Source organism: Callithrix jacchus, chromosome 6, assembly GCF_049354715.1.
Source record: "Callithrix jacchus isolate 240 chromosome 6, calJac240_pri, whole genome shotgun sequence".
Taxonomy (NCBI): Eukaryota; Metazoa; Chordata; class Mammalia; order Primates; family Cebidae; genus Callithrix; species Callithrix jacchus.
The window spans coordinates 8008838-8024168 of NC_133507.1; the positions used below are offsets into that span (position 1 = coordinate 8008838).

General features: G+C 37.7%; 1 protein-coding gene across 28 annotated transcripts in view; it reads right to left on the reverse strand.

Moving 5' to 3' along the window:
* TJP1 (tight junction protein 1) overlaps positions 1 to 15331 on the reverse strand; it is a 256103-nt gene that overhangs the window by 78618 nt on the left and 162154 nt on the right. For 26 of the 28 annotated variants that reach the window (XM_035303668.3, XM_054258231.2, XM_035303666.3 and 23 more), the window contains one exon: positions 13028 to 13084. In XM_035303668.3, the coding sequence (XP_035159559.2) occupies positions 13028 to 13084 (57 nt within the window). Of the gene's footprint in view, positions 1 to 647; positions 13085 to 15331 lie in introns of those variants that run through there. The other 2 variants (XM_078375907.1, XM_078375904.1) reach the window with 1 other exon arrangement.

Consider the following 15331-nt stretch of genomic DNA (forward strand, 5'->3'; position numbering starts at 1 on the left):
CACATGTATGTTCACTGCAGCACTATTCACAATAGCTAAGACACAGAATCAACCTAAATGCCCATCAATGGAAGACTGGATGAAGAAAATGTAGTACAAGTATGCAGCTATATAAAAAGAACAAGATCAGGTCCTGTGCAAGAACATGGGTGCAACTGGAGGCCATCATCCTTAGCAAACTAACACAGGAACAGAAAACCAAACACTGCATATTCTCTTTTAAGTGGGAGCTAAACAATGAGAATATATGGACACAGAGGGAATACACTGGAGACTACCAGAGGGTGGAGGGTGGCAGGTGAAAGAGGAGCAGAAAAAGTAACTATTCGGTACTAGGATTAGTAAATAGGTGATGAAATAATCTGCAAATCAAATCCCCATGACACAAGTTTACCTACGTAACAAACCTGCACATGTACCCCTAAACCTATAAGTTTTTAAATAAATAAACATTAAAAAAAAAGAATGCAAGAGATTTTATCAAAAGGATTTGAGAGAACACTACAAACACTGAAGATGGGCAAAAGAGACATGATACCTATGAATAGTAGGGTTCCTAAAGAAGCAAATAAGAGAAGAAAAAAAATTTTTAATGGAAAATAAAACACTTTCCTGATATTATTTTTGAAAAAACTGAAAGTACTTACTGAAAGAGTTTATATCATTGTTAATATGTGAGTTATCTGAGAACATCAACTCAGGAGGACTAACACCAAAAATATATTTAAATGACTAAATTTTAAGAAAAAAGAGACAGCGAGTCAAGGATTTTATATCCAACAAAACTGACCTTCAAGTACAAAGAACAAAGATAACCCAGTCAACATGCAAGAACACAGGAAATACTGTCTTTATGATCTCATCCTAAGGAATCTAAGAGTAACATTCTGACCATCAAAATGACAAGAGACACATGGATAGGACTGCTGATAAGCATTACATATATACTGTACTTATTTACAATACCGAGATTAACAGCTATATGATCTAGATATGGTAAAAACTATTTTAATACACAGAGAAATAAATTTTTACTGTTTCCAGTAATCAGAATTCACAGAGGTAGATCACTGACGCAATAATATACTCTCTGTATTAGACTTACTACTAAGAGACTATCATGGTACCCTCCCAAGGAATTTTCAAAAGAACAGAAAATGCCATTTTTTTCTCATCTATCTTTAATGTAAAAATTGTGCAGGTCTACCAAGATAGTTCATTTAAAAAATATGTTTACATGAAAAATGTACAGGATAAATTTTAGCTTCTGGCCATGGAAGAAAGAGCATCAAAGACTTACCATATTTCAAACTTTTGAAACCTTAAGCAGCCATGAGTAGCAATAACTTCTGTGTTTACACGTTTACGCTTGGCTAGGAAACTGAATTTATGTTAGAACTTGGAAACAGGGTCCTGGAATTTTTCAGTTATGTATCCTGTTTTACTGGACACCAGCCATGCCCATTCCTTTATAGTTATGACTGCTTTTGCACTGAATAGTTGCAACAGGAACCTTGTGGTGCACAAAGTCAAGCTAGCCTTTCACAGAAAAGGTCTGCCCACCCATAGGTTAAAGTATTTCTTGGTTCCTTAAAAAAAAGAAAAATTCCTGAAAATGGTTTCCATTTCAGAAATAATTGCTGAATTTCTTCTCCAAAAGATTCCTCTCTGTTCCTATTGAATATGCCCAATTACCTATTTAAGAATTCCACTTGCTGCCTTTTATTTTATTCTCCCATTTTTCCAAACCAAACTTGTACAATCAGCTAACTTACAACTTTCCTGACTAATTCGAGTCTTACTTTCCCCCCCTTATTTTTCCATCTAACCTTTCAACATTCAGTGGAACTCGTTCTAGCCATTTATTTTCACAGTAATCACTGAGATCACAGAATATGTAAACCAGATGGAGTCTTAGCAATTGTCTGTTCCAGCTCCCTTCTTACAGATGAAGTCAGAAGGTCTGCGTCCAGTGTGTCTCCATACTACTTGCCAATCATGACCTTATGTAAGACCTCCATAGATTTGAGTTCCCTCAGCTGAATAAGGGAGATTTTAATTTTATCAACTTTAATGTACTTTGATTCCATGGAGGTCCCAAGAGATGTTAAAGGCCTGTTCAAAATAGGTTAGTGGTAAGCCCAAACGGATTAGAAGAAAAAAGACTCAAGCGTGCGGATTTTCTGCCAACTTGGTAGTTCTCAAAATGTTGTTCAATCTTCTATGACTGCCAGACTGATTTGGTTTTTTGACACTTGTGTTCCCTGGGTAATCAAATTGTGTGTGTCCTGCTGTTTATTCTTACTCTCATTCTTTTAGTTCTGATTTCCAAATTACAGTTTTCATTTCTCATTCCTGTTCCATTTTCCTATTTTCAGCTTCTTATAGAATACCTCCAATTGTCCTTCTTTAAGACTGTCATTTTTCCTATAAAATTAGCCTCATCACTGATGTTCTAAACAAACTTTGGCTCCTCCCTTGCCAAATTACCTACTCTTTATTTTATTCACTTTATTGCATGTATAGAGACCCCTTCGTGTAGTTAATGTGAATTACTTGAGTTCTTAATTTCAGAAATGATGTTCCATAAACTTTTTGTTTATGTTTTAGAGACAGGGTCTCACTCTGTTGCCGTGGCTGGAGTGCAGTGGTGGGATCATAGCTCACTGTAACCTCAATCTCCTGGGTTCAAGAGATCCTCTCACCTCAGCCTCCTGAAGTAACTGGGACTACAGGTGTACACCAACATGCCTGGCTAAAAGAGAGAGAGAGAGAGAGAGAGAGAGAGAGAGAGAGAGAGAGAGAGAGAGAGAGAGAGAGAGAGAGAGTGTGTGTGTGTGTGTATGTATAAACAGGGTCTCACTATGTTGCCTCTGGTCTTGAACACCTGGCCTAGAATGATGCTCCTGCCTTGGCCTCCCAAAGCACTAGAATTACAGGAGTGAGCCCCTGTGCCAGCCACATTTACAAATTGTAAATTAAACTTGACATATAAATAAAAGGAGCACTACATGCTGAGTCCAAACCTGAGTTCAAGTTCTAGCTCTTAAGGGCCATTTTACTAGACCTTTCTGAGACTCAGCTTACTTTACCTGGTTATTAACATCTAATTCACAGACAATAATAATGAAAGATCTGAAAAACTTGTAATGCACTCTGTAAGTATAAACAATAGCCTTCTACCAGATATAGGGAGTGTATCTTAGATTACATACTTGCTTCAGCTTAAATACTTCTGTCTATCAGAGAGCAGTTTGGAGCTGCTTGACAGGTAAGTACAAGGACTGAGACAATTGAAAATACTGTTCGGTAGCCTCAGAGAAAGAAGTAATTAAGTTATGCTTTGCCATAACTCTCTCGGCTGGCTTTTTCCTTGCATGAAGATTTAAACACTGTTTTTATTTTTAATTATTTAATAGTAAGTAGTTGTGTGTATTTACAGGGTACATGTGATACATTTTGATACAAGCGTATAGTGTGTAATGATTAAATCAGGGTGACTGGGATTGCCATAACCTCAAGTGTTTACCACTGCTTGGTTGTTACGAACATTCCAGTTTCACTCTTTCAGTTACTTTGAAATATACAATAAATTAGCAACAGTCCTACTGTGCTACCAAACACTGTATCGTACTCCTTCTGTATTTTTGCACCCATTAACCAAGTCTTTTCTATCCCCACTACCCTTCCCAGTCTCTGGTAACTACCATTCTACTCTGTCTCCATGAGTTCAATTTTTTTTTTTTTTTTTAGTTCCCACATGAGTGAGAATATGTGATACCTGTCTTTCTGTGCCTGGCTTATTTCACTTGTTTTCTAGACCCGCTCATGTTGTTGCAAATGATAGGATTTCATTCTTGTTTATGGCTGAATAATATTCCACAAAGCATATTTACATTTCTTTATCCTTTCATCAACTGACAGACACTTATGTTGATTCTGTATCCTGGCTATCACAAATAACACTGCAATAAACATGAGACTGCAGTTATCTCTTTGACACGCTGATTTCCTTTCTCTTGGACGAATACTCAGCAGTAGAATCAATGGCTCATATGGTTGTTCTATTTTTAGTTTTTTGAGGAGGCTCCATACTATTTTTCGTAGTGACTATACTAGTTTACATTCCTATCAACATTAAGAGTTCTCTTTTTTATGCATCCTCACTAGCATTTGTTATTGCCTATCTTTTTGATAAAAGCCATTTAAACTGGGGTGAGATGACATTTCATTATAGTTTTGATTAGTACTTCTCTGATTAGTGATGTTGACCATTTTTTCATATACCTATTGGCCATTTACCCGTATGCCTTCTTTTGGGAAATGTCTATTCAGCTCTTGGGCTTTAAGATCTTTTGACCATTTTTAAATTGGATTTCTATTTCCTATTGCGTTGTTGTAGCTCCTTATATGTCCTGACTATCATTCCTCGTCAGACGGTAGTTTGCCAGTATTTTCTCCCATTCTGTGGGTTGCGTTTTCATTGTGTTGACTGTTGGTCGAGCAGCAGCTTTGAGCTTGACATGATCCCACTGTCCATTTTGCTTTGGTTGCCTGTACTTTGGAGGTCTAACTCAAGAAACCTTAGCCCAAACCAATGACCTTCAGTGTGTTTCCCAATGCTTTCTTCTGGTAGTTTCGTAACTTCCGTTATTTAATCCATTTTCATTTGTTTTGGTATATGGAAAGAAGTATCGGTCCAGTTTCATTCTCCTGTGGATGACCAGTTTTCCCAGCACCATTTATTGCAGACTGTCCTTTCCCCAATGTTCTTGGTGACTTTGTTGAAAAGGAGTTGACTGTAAATGTGTGGATTTATTTCTGGGCGATTTTGTTCCACTGGTCTGTGTGTCTGTTTTCATGCCAGCACCATGCTATAGCTCTGGCGTATAATTTGAAGTCACATAATGTATGCAATGTGATTCCTTCAGTTTTGTTATTTTTGCCTAGGATTGCTTTGGCTACTCTGGATCTTCATGGTTCCATGGAAATTTCAGGATTGTTTTTCCAAACCCAAAACATTCCTTTGTGAAGAATGTCACTGGTGTTTTGACAAGGGTTGCACTGAATTTGTAAATTCCTTTGGGTGGTGTGGACATTTTAACAATACTGATTCCAACAATACTGAATTCATGATCATGGAGCATCTTTCCATTTTTTTGTGTCCTCCTTAATATCTTTCATTAGTGTTTCTTAGTTTTCATTGTAGAAATCTTTCACTTTGGTTAAGCTTATTCCTAGGTATCTTATTTTATTTGTAACTATTGTAAACAAGATTATTTTCTTGGTTTATTTTCCAGATTGTTTGCTCTTGGCATACAGAAATACTAATTTTTATATATTGATTTTGTATCCTGCAATTTCAACTAAACCTCAGTTCTAACAGTTTTCTGGTAGAGTCCTTAGTTTTTTCTAAATTTAAGATCCTACTGTCTGTAAACAAGGATAACCCAACTTTCTCCTTTCCAATTTGTATGCCTTTTCTTCCTTTTCCTGTTTAATTGCTCTGGCTAGGACTTCCAGTACCACACTGAAGAAAGTGGTGAAAGTGGGCATCCTGCCTTCTTCCAGATCTTACAGGAGAGGCTTCAGATTCCCCCATGATACTAGCTGTGACTTTTATTGTGCTGAGGCATGTTCCTTTCACATCCAGTTGAGTTTTTATCATGAAGGGATGCTCAATTTTGTTGAATGCTTTTTTGGCATCTATAGAAATGGGCATACAGTTTTTGTCCTTCATTCTTTTTATGTAATGTATCGTACTTACAGATTTGAATATGCATTAGGTCGTTTGCACACTGCTATAAAGAAATACCTGAGACTGAGTAATTAATTTAAAAAGAGAGGTTCCACTGGCTCACGATTATTGAGACTGTACAGCAAGCATGACAGCATCTGTTTGGCTTCTAGGGAGATCTCAGGAAACGCATAATCAGGGCAGAAGGCAAAGAGGGAACGAACACATCACATTGCGGTGGGAGGGGAGTGGGGGAGGTTTAAACAAGCAGATCTGGCAGGAACTCACTCACTGTAAAGTAGCAAGAGGAGATGCTGCTGAATCATTCATGAGAACTCCACTCCCATGACCCAATCACCTCCCACCAGGCCCCTCCTCCAACACGGGGGATTACAATTCAACGCGAGATTTGGGCAGGGGCACAGACACAAACCACATCAGAATGTTTTTTTGTTTGTTTGTTTGTTTTTGAGATGGAGTTTCGCTCTTGTTACCCAGGCTGGAGTGCAATGGCGTGATCTCGGCTCACCGCAACCTCCGCCTCCTGGGTTCAGGCAATTCTCCTGCCTCAGCCTCCTGAGTAGCTGGGATTACAGGCACATGCCACCATGTCCAGCTAATTTTTTGTATTTTTTAGTAGAGACGGGGTTTCACCATGTTGACCAGGATGGTCTTGATCTGTTGACCTCGTGATCCACCCGCCTCGGCCTCCCAAAGTGCTGGGATTACAGGCTTGAGCCACCGCGCCCGGCCCCAGAATATGTTGAGCCATCCTTGCATCCCTGGAATGAATCCCACTTGATTATAATGAATGATCTTTTAAATATGTACTTGAATTTGGTTTGAGGATTCTGCATCTCTATTCAAAAATATTGGCAGAGAGAGAGAGAGAGACAGAGAGAGAGAGAGAGAGAGAGAGAGAGAGAGAGAGAGAGAGAGAGAGAGAGAGAGAGGGACTGTGTGTGTGTGTGTGTGTGTGTCTTTCTCTGTCTGGTTTTGGTACCACAGAAATATTGGCCTTGTAGAGTGACTCTGGAAGTATTCTCTAAACTTTTTGGAATAGTTTGAGTAGGACTGATATAGTTATATAGTTCTTCTTCAAATGTTTGCTAGAATTCAGCAGTGAAGCCATCAGGTCCTGGGCTTTTCTATGATGAGAGACATTTTATTACTGCTTGCGCCGAAAAGATTTTTTTTTTGAGATGGAGTTTTGCTCTTGCTGCCCAGGCTGGAGTGCAGTGGCATGTTCTCGGCTCACTGCAACCTCCACCTCCCGGGTTAAAGCAATTCTCCTGCCTCAGCCTCCTCAATAGCTGGGATTACAGGTATGCGCCATCATGCCTGCCTAACTTTTGTATTCTTAGTAGAGACGGGATTTCACCATGTTGCCCAGGCTGGTCTCAAACTCCTGACCTCACGTGATCTGCCCACCTCAGCCTCCCAAAGTGCTAGGATTACAGGTGTGAGCCACGGCGCCCCACTGAAAAGATTTTTTTTTTTGAACCTTCAGAAAAACAAAAACCAAAAAACCATTCCTGGAGGGATGGCTGGTGAAGACTTCAATTGTCATAGTCTCTCTGTGATGAGGCTCAGAGGCAATCCAGCTGTTTACTTAGTGCAACAGTTAGCATATTTAACAACCAAACAACTGTGTGTCATATACCTCTCTTATCTCTATGTATCTTCTGATGACATTTTCTGGGCTGCCCTCCTGCTGAGGCAGGAGAATCACTTCAACCACAGAGGTTGCAGTGAGCAGAGATCACGCCCCTGCACTCCAGCCTGGGAGACACAGCAAGACTCTGTCTCAAAAAAGAAAGAAAGAAAAATATAAACTACAAATAAACCAAAAACACAAAAACAAACTCTAAGAAAGAAGAAATACATAACCTATATATTCCTATATAAAATTAAAAAAACTGAATTTGTAATTAAAATCCTCACCAAGAAAACGCCAGCATCAGGTGACTCTACTAGTGAATTCTAAAAAACATTTAAGAAAAAAATAAAATCAGTTGTACATAAACTCTACCAGAAACCACGAAAGGAAGGAATACTTCCCAACTCCTTGTTTCGAGGTGCAGCAGCTTTTCTATGATACCAAAACCAGATATAAACAATATGTAAAAAAAAAAAAAGTACTGACCAATAAACAAGTATCCTCACAAAACATCAGCAAATCAATACAGCAATACCTAAAATGGGTAACATGTAGCAATCAAGTAGAATTTATCTCAGGAATGCAAGGCTGTTCAATAAAAAGCAAGAAATCCACCATATCAACAGATTAAGAAGAAAACCCATATAATCCCAGTCATACAGGCAAAAAATAGCACTGACAAAATTCAACATTCATTCATGATTAAAAACAACAACCTCTCAGAAAACTAAGACAAAAGGAACTTCTTCAACCTAATAATGGCAAACAGAAATGCACGGGAACTTCCTTAACCTGATAAACGGCATCAACCAAAAAAACCCCTAATGGTGAAAGACAGAATGCTTTTACCCAGTATCAGGAGAAAGGCAAGTATATCTGCTCACCATTCCTAATCGACAACATTCTGAAAGTTCAAGCTAGTGTGATAAGGCAAGAAAAAGAAATAGCGTTTGAAAGGAGGTAATAAAATTGCCTCCATATACAGGACAACACTAAGGAATCGGCACAAGAAAGTTCCTACAACTAGTAATTTTAAAATTGTAAGTTTGCTATTAAAAAAAAAAACCGATTTCTACATAGTAACAAGAAATAAAAAATTGAAATTAAAAAAAACACTATTTACAACAGCGTCAAGAAACATGAGATATTTAACTATAAACCTAACAAAATGTGTGCAGGATCTATTTGCCAAAAACTACATACAATACATTAAAAAATAAAACAATGGGAAGGTAACATTACATTCACAGTTTGAAATATTCAGTATTGTTAAGATGTTAATTCTCCCCAAATTTATTTGTAGATTCAAATGCAATCCCAATAAAAATTCCAGCAGGTTTTGTTTTCTTTGTTGGGAGGGAAATAAAAGTTGACAAAATTATTCTAAAATATATAGAAAGGCAAAGGAGCTAGAATAGCCAAAATTATTTTTAAAAATTTTGGAGGATTTATACTACCTGATTTCCACAGTTAATATAAAGCTACAGTAATCAACGTAGAAGTAACTGCTAAAAAGACAGACACATAGATCAACAGACCTGACAAGAAGTCCAGAAATATATGGCCAATTGACTTTTTACAAAGGGAGAAAGGCAATTAAATGGTAAAAGTATAATCTTTCCAACAAAATGCTTCTTCAAAATAAATATTGAACATCTGTATCAAAAAAAATTATCTCTGCCCCATCTCATTGCATGAACAGAATTTAACTGAAATAAAACTTCTAAAAGAAAACGGGAAAAACTCTTTTTGACTTTGAGTTTGGCAAAGATTTGAGATACAAAACCAAAAGCATGCAGAAATCAACAAATTGAACTTTATTAAACATTTTTTTTTCTTTCATTTTGAAATGGAGTCTTACTCTGTTGCCCAGGCTGGAGGGCAGTGGCAGGATCTCAGGTCACTGCAACCTCTGCCTCCCAGGCTCAAGCAGTTCTCCTGTCTCAGCCTCTGAGTAGCTGGGACTACAGGTGCACGCCACCACTCCCAGTTAATTTCTGTATTTTTAGTAGAGACAGGGATTCACCATGATGGCCAGGCTGGTCTCAAATTCCTGGCCTGAAGTGATCTGACTGCCTCCGCCTCCCAAAGTGCTGGGATTACAGGTGTGAGTCACTGCACACAGCCAGGGCTTTATCAAAACTTAAAGCATGTACTGCAAAAGACACTGTCATTAACAGAAAGAAAAGGCAAACCACAGAATGGGAAAAAATATTTACTAAATAATACCTGATAAAGAACCTGTATCCTGAATATATAAAAAAAACTCTCAAAACTCAGAAACTTCTGTGCACTGAAAAGAGTAATCACAGGGTAAAAAGGCATTCCATGGAATGAGAAAAAATATACGTAAATCATATATATTTAATAACGGGTTAATATCCAAAATATATAAAGACTACTGCAACTCAACAACTAAAAAACAAGCAACGTAGGGCTTAAAAATGGGCAACTGACTTGAATACGTGAAGTCTATGTTATATTTTGCCACAATTTCTCAATAAGAAAAAGAATTCACTTAAAAATGGATTTGAATGCATTTTACCGAAGATATATGGATGACAAGCACATCAAGAGATCATTAGTCTAGAGAGATAAGCAAACTAAAACCACAGTGTGATACTAGTAGGCACCTATTAGAGTGGCAATTTTTTTTTTTTTTTTTTTTTTTGAGACACAGTCTTGCTCTGTTGCCCAGGTTCTGAAGTGCAATGATGCAATCCTGGTTCACTGCAACCTCCATCTCCTTGGTTCAAGTAATTCTCCTGCCTCGCCTCCCAAGTAGCTGGAATTACAGGTGCCCACCACCCCACCTGGCTAATTTTTTACATTTTTAGTAGAGATGGGGTTTCGCCATGTTGGCCAGTCTGGCTCAAACTCCCAACCTCAGGTGATCCACCAGCCTCATCCTCCCAAAGTGTTTGGATTACAGGCGTGAGCCACTGAGCCCAGCCTTTTTTAAATTGTTTTTTAATCTGACAATTCAGATCGACCATCCTTTACCTAAAATGCTTGGGACCAGAAGTGTTTCAGATTTCCAATGTTTTGAATTTGAGAAAGTCTGCATTATACTTATCAGTTGGGCATCCTTAATCTAAAAATCCAAAATCTAAAATGTTCCAATGAGCATTTCCTTTAAACATGACATCATCACTCAAAAAGTTTTGAATTTTGGCGCATTTTAGATTTCAGATTTGGGATGCTCAACCCATATCAAGTACTGATAAGTATATAGAACAACTGGAGCTAACCCTGCCAGTGGTGGTACTAGATGGCACGGACAGTTTGAGAATTTCTTTAAAACTTAAATAATTCCCATGGGACCCACAGCAAGTCTTTTCCTAAGTACTAACCCAAAAGAAATAACAAGTTATGGTCATACAAAAACCTGTACAGTAAGGCAAGTTTGTTCATAATCACTGGAAACTGTAAAACCCAAATATACCACAACTGGAGAAGAATACACTATTATACATTCATACAATGAAATGCTGCAAGAAGAAATCAACTACTGGTACCAGTAACGTCCCAGAGAAGTCCTAAATGCATTAGGCTAAGTCTAAGAAGAGGGTACATACTGTATGAGTCCATTTACATGACATTCTAGAAAAGGCAAAAATGTACAAAAAGAAACCATATTATTGGTTAAGTGGAGGCGAGAAAACCGGGCTGATTAGAAATAGATGTAAGGGAAAGTTTTAGTGTGATAAAGTTGTCTTGTATTTTTAAAATTGTGGTGGTTATATGACTGTATATGCTTGTCAAAACTCAACTGCACACTAAGGGTAAATTCTACTATATGTAAATTATACCAATAAAAACAATAAAGGTCTGAATGAAAATAAAGGTAATGTGATAAAATAATACCAAATCACTGATATCACCACCAGTCAAAGAAGTTATCTTATATGTTTAATCATATGTATCTGATTTAAATATGCTACCCATCAATACATTTCAAACAAAGGAAGGCCATATGGCAGGTTTATGAAAGTCAAGGTTAGTATTATGTAATGATTTCCTTCACCATTTAATGAGACATTAAAAAGTTGACTGTACCTTATCTGAAAACCCACTACTTTTTTTAATAATTAGTTTCCCCATTATCTACTATGTGCAGATCCAAACATTCATGAGATAGTCAGAGGCAGAGTCCAGGAACATGATTCTTTGCCCTCTCCATCTTCCCAACAATGGACACAATTGGTAGAAATGGTAAGTGTAAAGTGTAAGGTGAGTATTTAACTATTCTCTCTTTCCATACATTCTCTAAGTGAGTGATCAGCAGATTCAGCTCTCTTGAAAAAGAGGAAAGGGAATTTTGAGAGGCATTTAACTTTACAAATTGGTAAACCATGACTGTTATCAATTTCTTCCATTTTAAATATGTGAAAACGGCCGGGCGCGGTGGCTCAAGCCTGTAATCCCAGCACTTTGGGAGGCTGAGGCGGGTGGATCACGAGGTCAAGAGATCGAGACCATCGTGGTCAACATGGTGAAACCCCGTCTCTATTAAAAAGACAAAAAAAAATTAGCTGGGCACGGTGGCGCATGCCTGTAATCCCAGCTACTCAGGAGGCTGAGGCAGGAGAATTGCCTGAACCCAGGAGGCGGAGGCTGCAGTGACCTGAGATTGCACCATTGCACTCCAGCCTGGGTAACAAGAGCGAAACTCCGTCTCAAAAAAAAAAAAAGTGAAAACCAAGGCTTTCAAAGGTGACTGAATCACTTCCCCATTTCTTTCTTTCTTTTCTTTTCTTTTTTTTTGTGACCGTGTCTCGCTCTGTTGCCAGACACCAGGCTGGAGTGCAGTGGCGCCAGCTCGGCTCACTGCAACCTCTGCCTCCCAGATTCAAGCAATGCTCCTGCCTCAGCCTCCCAAGTAGCTAGGACTACAGGCGTACGCCACCACACCCAGCTATTTTATTTTTCTTTTTTTAAATAAAGACAGGTTTCACCACGTTAGCCAGGATGGTCTCGATCTCTTGAACTCATGATCCGCCTGCCTTGGCCTCCCAAAGTGCTCTACAGGCAGTCACTATGCCCAGCCCACTTCCCCATTTCTAAAGCAAGAGAAAGGTAGAACTAGAACTCAAACTGATAGCAGTCTCACTTCCGACAAAGTTCTTACTCCTACCAAGTAAGAACTCATCTCTTACTGCTACTTATCCATCTTCTCACATCTGCAATTGTTTAATCAATAGCTTGGGTCAACATGTTTGAAATCAATTAAGTATCTTTTAGGATTTTATTATGCATACAACCTGGTTTAATTTTAAACCTCACTCCCAGAATGCATGCATACATACTCAGAAAGGCTGAAACAGTTTATCATAATTTATACTAACAGACAGAGTCCTTTATCTGATCACTCAAAAATTTAAAAAGCAAATCACTTACTTTTTAAGTCAGGAATAAAAACAGCACATATACAAACGGATATATGAAAAAGTAATCATGCTCACTTTTGACCTTAATACAAAATTATTTTAACTCTGATTTTAAACAAAAGAATATAGAAAGAGTTTCACCCTTCCTCTGGCTTCCTGACATCTGGCTTTCCTCTATTGTTTTCAAAGCCACCAGTATCCTGAGTTATACACAGATTATTTACTGCAACACAATCTTACCCTGTGAAGCGTCACTGTATGCTGTTCCCATATAGCTGTTTCCTCCATTGCTGTGCTCTGATAAAGGAAAAGAAAAACAAATCATTTACCTTTTAAGAAAATGTCCTTAATAAGGTGAGCAAGAACATCAAGTTAACAATTCAGCACACTGAAATACCAAAATTCACACTGTTAATATTAGAGATACTCTGAACGGACCTTAATAATTACGGAAAGTTTTGTTTGCTTTTAAGAGACAGGAAACTACACACAGGAACTTCCTTTGTTTTTAACTTAATTTGGACAGCTGCTCTATATTCACTTCAAGCAAGCTGAAATCAGTATTCTAGCTAATTCTGCAACTTTATACTCAACACTAGATAGAAAAGAATAAAAGTTGGGGTGGCATTATCTTAAAATATCTAATGCATGTAAACATTTAAAAGCATCTGTTATGCTTTATAAGGGAAGGGAAAGTTAAATACCTCTGAACACAGTAATTATAAATATACATGTTACAGGAAAACAGATAAAAGCACTGACAGTTTTGGCAAATGGCTGCTTTAATGTCACAAACACGACTGCTCCACCTAGTTTCGGTTTTGCTGCAGAATTACCTTCTCAAGCTTCATTTATAACCAAAAGAGAAAGAACAGCTTTTCTAGTGTATGTATTAACACACATGTAGACACACACAACATGAAACAAAAAAGAATAAGCTCCCAAACTCCCCCACGAATCATCATAAAATAAGTGACACGCGCTCCAATATAGGTCCCTACCCAAATTATAGTGTACTTCAGTTTCACCTCCTGTCATGAACCTCTCACTAGAGAGGAAAATAAATCATTATCTAAGGCAGGGATATCCAATACTTTGGCTTCCTTGGGCCACAATGAAAGAATAATTGTTTTGGGCCACACACAAAATGCACTAACACTAATGAAAGCCAATAAGCTTAAATTAAAAAAAAAAAAAAAAAAAACCTCATGTTTTGAGAAAATTTATCAATTTGTGTTGGGCCACATGCAACCCATGGACCACAGTTTAGACAAGCTTATCTAAGAAATTAGCAGTAAATAATTCAAAATAATTTTATATGGGGTTAATTATTCTTAGAGGCTTAAAATATTTCAGTTTCTCTGAATGCTACCATTTTATGAAATTGGGACTCCTAAAATGTATTTACAAATAAATTTTAAAAAGATTCTTCAGCAATATCAAAAGGTAGAGTAGAAAGAAGGCTAAGCGTGACATTCTCAAACCACTAGTCACCCATTACTGTCAATGCCTATTTCATAAGTGAGGCCTGTTTTCTCAGACACTATTGTTATACGCATCCTGAGAATATGCCTATCAAGGTGCCATGGGCCCATTTCTCCTTTCCCAGAGCAACTTTAATTGAAGATTAATGCCATTTTAGAAAGTAAGTCCCTATAAAGAAAAACTGCTTCCCTAAATTCAAAGCAACTAGATTAACTTTCCTGCCAGATGAATAAGAGAGGAGAAAGAAAGGATCTCTCTGTTCACCCCCATAGATAAGACCTGCCAACCTCACCAGCATTTTGTTTCAATCTTCCAATCAAGGACAACAAACCTCCCTTTAATGAGACCTCCACTGGAAACTAAGGTGTTTTTTTTTAAACAAACATTGACTGGGATAATGCATTAAAAAAAATTTTTCCATCAATGAGAAGCAACAAAATCAGCTAAACATCAACAGTCCCACTGAAGCATACATGATAAAAGTATCTGCAGTAGTTGCAGTTTGTCCAACCTCAGCTAATATTAAGAATGACAACTGCTTGACAGCTCTCAGCTCATCTTTCCTTGATCTATTTCATTAACCAGTGACACTGCTTTACTGCCTTTTTCATCCTTTTCCTATCAGTCCAAAACGGAAGTGATGTGATAACATGCACGTACTCTCCTTGATAACATACTCTTTGCTATGAAACAGTTAATCATCCTCTATAAGGTCTTCATGAACACACACTTTTCCATTTTGTAAGAGGATGTTAGTCAAATGGGAAATTTATTTAACATTCAGGAGAGAGCAGGTTGTAAAACAGCATGTACACTGTCATCCTAATTTTGTTTAGACATTAGTAGGGAATAAAGGCTGAAAGGATAAACAAAATGTTAACACTGTTTATCATCTTCAAAGTAAAGGGATTGTGGGTGACACTTTTCCATCAGGTGTTTTATCTTTCTGCTTTCTTTTCTCCATTCCCAGTCAGAACAAACTGGCAATGTATTTTAAACCATATTCACCAAATCCCATTCCCATTTGACATTTAAAATACAGACAGTCCCTGGACTTAC